This window comes from Lycium barbarum, chromosome 8 (assembly GCF_019175385.1).
Source record: "Lycium barbarum isolate Lr01 chromosome 8, ASM1917538v2, whole genome shotgun sequence".
In the NCBI taxonomy this organism is placed as follows: Eukaryota; Viridiplantae; Streptophyta; class Magnoliopsida; order Solanales; family Solanaceae; genus Lycium; species Lycium barbarum.
This window is the reverse complement of record NC_083344.1, coordinates 37357280-37365885: the sequence shown is the minus strand read 5'-3', so window position 1 is coordinate 37365885 and position 8606 is coordinate 37357280. Positions and strand designations below refer to the sequence as shown.

Genomic DNA, 8606 nt, shown 5'->3' with positions numbered 1-8606 from the left:
TTGAGAGCATGTGTCCTAGATTTTAAAGGTAATTGGGATGATTATTGGAATCTTATTGAGTTTTCTTATAATAACAATTATCATGCTAGTATCAAGATGGCGCCATTTGAGGCCTTGTAGGGGCAGAGGTGTAGATCATCCATGGGGTGGTTTGAAGTTGGTGAAGCAGAGTTGTTAGGACCAGACTTAGTCCACCAGGCTATGGAAAAATTCAAGTTGATCTAGGAGCGTTTGAAAACGACTTAGAGTCTCCAGAAGTCCTACTCAGACGTGCGGCGCAGAGACTTGGAGTTTCAGGTTGACGATTGGGTGTTCCTAAAAGTTTCACCTAGGAAGGGTGTTATGAGATTTGGAAAGAAAGTAAAGCTTAGTCCCAGATACATCGGGCCATACAAGATCCTGTGAATGATTGGTCAAGTGGCTTTTGAGCTTGAGTTACCGCATGATTTGATTTCTGTACACCTAGTGTTTCATGTATCCATGCTGAGGAAGGGTGTGGGATACCCATCGTTGGCTGTTCCTACTGAAACTAAAACGGTTAAGGATGGCTTAACCTATAAGGAGATCCCTGTGGCTATTCTTGATTGTCAGGTTCGCAAATTGAGGAATACGGAAGTCGCTTCAGTGATGATTTTGTGGAGGAGCCAAAAGGTTGAAGAATCTACATGGGCAGCCGAAGAGGACATGAAGTCCAGATATCCGCACTTGTTTGGGGAGAAAGCAGAGAACGCCTAAGGTAAATGTCTGACATATCCATGTCATGTCTCATGCTATAACATTCATGTCTCCATATGCTTATGTTTCATGTTCGTGTTTCCACTACTCATGTCTTGCGTTAAGATGTCTATGCTTCCATGTAACCATGTTTACTCAGTACTCATAGTCCATATCATGATCCTCACACTTATGTATTCATGTCAGTTTAGCATTCATATACTTGTGCCAGCTTAGTATCCATATCATTTATGTGTTAGTTACCCTGTTACACCATGTTATATGTATCGTGGTGCCCTGTGAGGCTTGTGTTGATGCTTTGGGTAGCTGGCAGGTGTTTGAGAAATGTCGGGGATAGTCCTATTTACAAAGGATACTCTGCCTAAATTTCTATTAAATTCTATAGTTAGTCGTATTCCTAACCATGATCCATTATTCGAGGACGAATAATCCCAATGGAGAGATATCGTAAAACCTCGTACCTTCAAACTAAGCCTTGTGCATGATTCAAGAGTTAGAAAATCAAGATAGGGAGTGTTAGGATTAAAATGTGTTTCGGTTCGGCGATCAGCATTTTACGCCCATTTATACGGACCGTAAAAATGGTTTTACGGGCTGTAGACTGTACTGTAAATGGACCCCAGAACTCCCGATTTTTGTTAACGATTTGCGGTGGGTTTTATGGCCATCTAAGTTTTACGGACCGTAGATCATACCATAAAATTATTTACGGACCGTACATTTGTACCGTAAGAGAGCAAGAGATATCGAAGTTGCTGGAAAAAATTTACGGACCATAGATATGTTTTACGGGCCGTAAAAGTGTGCCGTAAAGGCTCGATGACTGAACAGTATAAATACCCATTTTTTCAGACTTTTATGTTATTTTTCATTATCTTCAAGCCCTATCATGAAGTTCTTCTCCTCTTATCTTTCTCCTACATCAAGGTAAGCCTATTCCAAGTAATTCTAAGTGTTTCTAACATTTATACATGGGTTCTAAGTGAAATTGCATCCTACAGACCTAGGGTTTTCAAGAAAATCCATTTCAAGGTTCCAAGTTCAGGCTTTTGGAATTCTCCTTCAAGGTTTAGACTTTATTACAAGTTTTGGAACAATTAAGGTATGTAGGGTTTCTATCGACGTGTTAGAATACCATTCTTCTTCCTCACGCCGCGTTCGTTTATGTTTTCACGAAATTCTCATCCTTATGAGTTTTAAACCCTAGTTTTATGGAAACTTAAATGTTCTTATAGTCTAAATAATGAAACCTCGTGTTTCGTTCATGTATATCATTATGTAATCCATGAATACTCATACCTTGATTCCATGAGTTTCAAGCATGTAACACGAATAAGTATATGAACTATTACGGTTATATTCCATGAATCCCATGTCTCATGAAAACCATATTATGTATACGTGTTATGAGTTTTATTACGAATCATGTTATGAAAATAATGGGCTTAGATGCCATCTAAATTCATGTTCATGTTTTGGGAGTTGTACAGATTACTAAGAAGTTTTAATACCTGAAACTAGTATGCCATCGTAGGATAAGGATCGCTCCGCCCAGTTAGGACGATTCCTTCATATTACCCATTGCGGGTTATTTTATGGATCCATTCATGTCATGTTCATGTCTCGTATCCCGGCAAGGTACGAGATGGCCTAGATGATCGGACAGAGATCAGACGCCACGTGCTCACGTGGTGGTTACATGTCGGTTATACTAAAGCTCTCCACTTAAAATGTTTACTCATGTTATATTATATTCATGTCATATATTACTCATGTTCATGCACAACTTACAGTTTCAGTTTCACTTCATATTATTTCATGTGTCATGTTTATTCATTCAGTTGCTTTACATACAAGTACAATTCAAAGCACTTACACCTTTTTTTCTCGGGGCCTGCATTTGACAATGCAGGCATTGATTTACAGGACGATGGATTTGCTTGCTAGGACATCACACATATCAGCTATTTGGTGAACCCCATCTCATTCGAGTGCTATCTTTATTTTTAGTAGTTGTGTTATGTCAAATAGTCTGGCATGCTAGGGGGCTTGTCCCAACAATAGTTCAGTATTTCAGACTTATGTCAGAGGTTTCATAGACTAGTCAGCATGTCATGTTGGGTATTCAGTTATATTCAGCCTTGTGGGCTGCATTATCATGCTTTCAGACTATTATCCGCACTCATGATTAAAATAGTATTTTTCAGTAGTATTATGATATCACATGTTTTACTTTTACTTTCATATTTTGAAATCATATTCCGCATCAATACATGTCTCATATTCATTCAGCAAGCCATGTGTTTCACTCGGTCACATGCAATCAGACACCGAGTGACGTGTCGCATTCAGACCACGGTTCGGGGTGTGACACCTCTTTATGCCGACCTTGAATCTATTCTTGTCAGGAGGATGATCAAAAAAGGCAACAAGACAGTGACCCAATGCCTCATTAAGTGGGCTGATTTTCTAGTTGATTATGCTTCTTGGAAACTATTGCTACTCTAAGGGCTCGTTTTCCCGCATTCACCCTTAAGGACAAGGGTATTTTCAAGAGGAGGGTATTGATACACAAATTAACGCATAGAATTGCAACTGAGACTATTCTTGTAATTAGGCCATTTCGCAGGAAAGTTTGTTAGCCTGTTAGTTACAACTTTTCTTTTTGCATTTTTCTTTATTGTTTTCCGCATTTGATTGGCATGTGATCGAGCTGTGATCCAGTGCTATTTTTCTGCATTCTTTCATCGTATTGCATATAAATTAAGGTCAATCAGAAACTTTCTCCTTCCTTTCTTCTCTCATTCTCTCTTATTCTTCTCTTCTTTATTTCTCTTCTTCCTTCTTTAATTTCCGTTCTCTTCACTCTATACTAGTTACCTGATAATTTTTATTACTCAAATTGGACTAACCATGTTTATTTTATTTACTGAACTGCATAATAAGGGTTTTAGAGGTCCTCGAACGTTATTCTTGTGGCAATTGGAATTTGGGGTTGTTCATGGGTTTGTTAACTATATTCCTTCTCTCGAAATCAGGATCGTACAGTAATAATACTCAAGGAATTATGGAAAAGTCGATAACCAAATCAACATTTTTAGAAATAATTTGTTTATATTGTTTATAGATTACAATTTTCACCACCGAAATATGAACGTCTCTTACATCGATATATTATTTACTTCGTTAGTATGTACAAAAACAATACTAACTTTTAAACTATTTACATTCATACTTAGTAATTGATGTATAACCAAATATGCCCCAATTTGGCCTTTTTTCGTTTTTAGTACAAGAGACTAATAAAAACGAGGAAAGCAAAAAGATTCAACAGAAAAAGACACGTAGAGATGCATTCATAAAAACTTATCACGTATACGGTTAAAGTAAAACCAGCTGCGGGCTGCAGGATTTTGCAGCCGCTTCAAGCTCTGTTACATTCACTTTCCCCCTTTAACAATACTACTACTATTCCTATTTCAATATAGTCAAAAAAGTCGATACAAGCACTCGGACAAACACCTAAACATACTAGTACTTTTTTTCCCTTGCCCACCAACAAGAAAGACCCTTTAAATTTAACACTATTCTTTCCCTCCATTCACTTTTTTCAAGAGGTGAAAATATATCAGATCAATAAAATGTAAACAAAACTTTTAAAAAGGGGAATTTCTTTGTTTTGGATAAAATTTAGACTCTGAAATTCTTTCCGGTAAAAGTTTGGCCAAATTGCCAATGAGAAGGAACAATATTCCATGAAGTAGATGAGCGATGGTCACTAGCTTTGACCCTGAAAGATAGTGATTGACCAGTTAAGACTGCGTTTGATTGCCAATTTTGACCCCAATTTCGGCTCAAGGGAATCCAGTTAGTCTTTGACCCTTTTACCCACACCTTAATAATGTCTCCTGCACCCGCCACGTTGGTGATCAAAACCAAGTTGAAGTAACGGAATCCATTGATTGTGAACCTGATCCCTCCTTGCTTGCGGCATGGTATCCTGACATTTCACAAATATATGCTAAATATTAATTACTGTAAGGTAACAAAAAAAAAAGTTAAGGCACATGGGGGCTGTGGAAAATTGGAGGTACAATGAAAGATTGACTTTGAACAACACCAAAGTGAATAAGTATATTGTACCACGGTCCACCTTATAAATTTCGTTTTTCATGGTATGAACACCGTCATATTTTCCTTATTCCAATTATAAGATTTTCAAGTTGCGAAAGGAGATGAACAAATGTGAAAATACAAGAAAAGTGGCCAAGGTGATGCTTTATCGTTGTGCTTTACTGTTCTGTTCCTAAGCATTCGATGTCACTGTAAGAAGTGAGGAATTAGCAGTTGTAGTAGTATATGCTTATAATGTACACATTGTATGTTACTCTCTCTGGTTCAAAATAAGTGTCTACTTAGCCTTTAGCATACTCCTGAAGAAAATAATAACTCCTAAAAGAAAATAGGTACTATAAACCACCCTTAGTTAATATTTGCATATTACTATTAATCTGACACATCCGGATCTGATCACTTAACACTTAATAAGGGCAAATTTGAAAAAATAAAGTTAATTTCTTCTTAATTATGTAAGTGAACACTTATTTTGAATAAAAATAAAAACTCTAAGAAACACGAACGGGAGGGAGTACATTATTAATTAGTACTTATTAAGAATTTTTCTTTGATCTGGGAACTTCATACATTAGAAAACTATTTTCAGTTATAAAACAAAAAAGTGTGGTATAATTAATTGGACTAAAGAGGATTACCGGCGATAAGTAACAGGAACAATGCCAGCACGGTACTCAGCAAGCTTGAGGAACATAGGCATGGCAAGATCAAAGTGAGAGCGAGGAGGGTTGCACCATCCACCATTGTCATTAGGCTCGGCGTAGTTTGGTGGACAGAAATTAGTGGCTGTAATTAAAATAGAAGGATTTCCAGGGAGACACCACTTCCAATTAGGATCATTTTTGCATTTCAACTCAAAACAAGCTCCACAACTTAATCCATTGTTAAACAAAGCAGTGCTTAGTGCTGCTGTGTTCACTCCGTACCCTTGGCTGTACAAATTCCCGTAACCACATGCACCACCTACATTAACACATATAACACAAAACAAAAAACAATTACTACTAAAATCGTGCTTCATTTTGAACAAGTAGATGGAAAATTAAGTAGGGAAATTTTTCAGAAATATACAGCCAAAATAAAATATTACCCCACGTAACTCAATATACAATATTATACAACATTAATCCTGAGGAAGCATAATACATAATGTATCAACTAGTGGCGTATCTAGCATTGTAAGTGGGGTTCAATTAAACCCTAACTTTCTAGGCGGAGCATAAATTATGTGTAAGAATTATTAACATTACAATAAATAATAGATATAAACTCATAACTTTAAAAATATAATGGACCCAATACTAAAAATCTTAAGATTAAGCCCATAAAATTTAAACATGAATCCGTCTCCGGTATCAACTTTTTATAAAAATGCATAATAACGTATGAAAGGTGCTTACAGTGGCGGATGGAGCTCCATAACTTGGGGTTGAACCCCAAACTTTCATTGCGGGGTATAAATTTATGTGTAAAAATTTATTAAAATTATAATAAATAGTAGATATGAACTCATAACTTTAAAAATATAATGGTTTAGTACTAAAAATTTAAAATGTTGAACCCCTAAAACTTAAATCCTAGATTCGCCTTATACACAAATATAGGCTAAACCGGGTAACAAACTCAAAATATGAGCTAAGTGACATAAATATTTTCTCCCGATAAACATAGAGCGTAAGTATCCCAAATAAATATGGCAAAAACGGGACTTAATTTGTACCCATAGTTCCAGAAGCATCACTGCCACCATAAAATGTAGCATGAGCATTTTGCCAAGAACCACCAGAGTAAACACCAGGGATTCTTGATTCAACAGCAAGAGAATCCAGCAATATAAGACCAAGAATAAAAGTGATGATGACAACCATTGAAGCCATAGAGTGAGAGGAATTAAGGGTGGTGTGTTATTAGTGTGAGAAGAATTGAAGTTGAAGAAAATGGGACAAAGTGAAGTAGTACTTATCGAGGCAGGGGAGAAGAGAGAGAAGAGAAAAAGGGAACGAAATAATCCTTAATTATGTCTATGTACCTACTTTGGTCCTCCTTAATCAAAGGACATATTGGCGGAAAGATAACACTACCAAAATTCAACCTCTATCTCTCTTTTTGACGTAATTGCCATCAATGTCTTAGCATTTAGCAGTTATGGCTTTTTGGCCAATGTGGGAAATTCAAGAGGAGAGAATATTTTCTTTCTTTAATATGATTGGAATATAAAAGGAAAAGATAGGTCCACAGCACAATAAGGTCTCCGATGAAACAGTTATAGCCGCTTTGCTTTAATTGCAAGTTGTACCATCAATCAACAAAGATTTCCGTAAATTCCTTCCGATTTTCCCGTTCCTACTTTTCCCTTTCTTTTTTATGGAGTTTGCCCTAGCATAACAACTATTCCCTTAATTACCCATCCTTCCTTTTAAGATTCTTGTCAATAGTTGTAGATAACAATTCGGAAGATTCTTACAAGTAAAATAACCTTGTGACTAGTAAACCATATAATCAAATTAGTTAGTTAATGTGGATGCTCAACAAGATTGATGTTCTACACATAATCCTGGAATCTCCCTTCCTATTGATTTGTTAAAAAAAAAAATATAGTTTAAGTTTATAAATTCTGTTTTAGATAATAACAACTCAAATTTTGTGAAACATCTTCGATAAATACTTTGTGACTATTTAATACTCCCTCTGTTTCAATTTGTTTGAGTCTATTTCCTTTTTAGTCCATGTCAAAATGAACGATCTCTTTCCTAATTTAGAAACAAATTCACTTTATGAATGATTTAGTGTCACACAAATTTTCAAAGTTTATTTTGAACCATAAGTTTCAAAAGTCTTCCCTCTTTCTTAAATATCGTGCCCAGTCAAATGGGTTCATATAAATTGAAACGGAGGGGATATATAATTTAAGACTTAATCGAGTAAGTCCTCGTGATAAACATACTCTACTTATTATATTACTTGTCGACCACGTATATTTGCGTAAGTGATGAACCCGATTGATATTATAGAAATTTTATTTCGTCAGATGGTATAAAATTCTCTTGTTTGGAAGCATCCTGGTTTTAACCTTTCATCGTAATAATAGTAGTTGATTAGCTGCGGAGCGCTAATTTCAAATATTTTGAGAGTTAAAATTTTTTACAAAAGTAAAACAAAAACGGAAGAAATTGCCCAAAATTTTCTAGTAGTTGTTTACCACACTTTAGTTTTCTCTACTGCTTAGTGCAATTTGCTTTTGGTTAGTGCGTTCGCCTTTTCCCAACTTAGGTGCTCGAAGTAAGAAGTGAGTGGCATTTCACGTTACTCGGTAGCAAATTTACCCGCCACATTTTTGAACTTTTGAAAAAGGAATTCGCAAAATATTCTTCTTTTCTTTGTTTTTTTCTTTAATGGAAGCCCAAAGATAGTGTTTGACAATATGGAGTGGTGGCCAGATTTCAGCCCACAGATTTCAGCCCAATTATCCGCAATTACCGGTCCTATTATTACGCCGTGCATTAGCCGTACGTTTCACACACATATCTACTTGGGTCAAACTCGCTTTTTCTTTTTTCTTGATATGTTCAATGCTTGATCCATAAAATTGACAAATATATTTTCATTAACGAGGGTATTTTATCTTCGGAAAAGGGCCAAATATACCCTGTACTATCGGAAAAGGATCAAATTTATCCCTTGTTGTACTTTTGGTCAAAATATACCCTTGTCGTTATACTTTGAGTCCAAATATACCT

General features: G+C 36.0%; 1 protein-coding gene across 1 annotated transcript; it reads right to left on the bottom strand.

The window, feature by feature from the left end:
- Nucleotides 1-4061: 4061 nt before the first annotated feature.
- LOC132606122 (expansin-A4-like) lies at nt 4062-6864 on the bottom strand. Its single transcript, XM_060319467.1, has 3 exons — nt 6590-6864; nt 5508-5832; nt 4062-4735 (listed from the first exon to the last, which is right to left on the bottom strand). The coding sequence occupies exons 1-3, from the start codon at nt 6744-6746 to the stop codon at nt 4426-4428; spliced, it is 792 nt and encodes a 263-aa protein (XP_060175450.1). The 5' UTR covers nt 6747-6864; the 3' UTR covers nt 4062-4425.
- Nucleotides 6865-8606: the final 1742 nt, after the last annotated feature.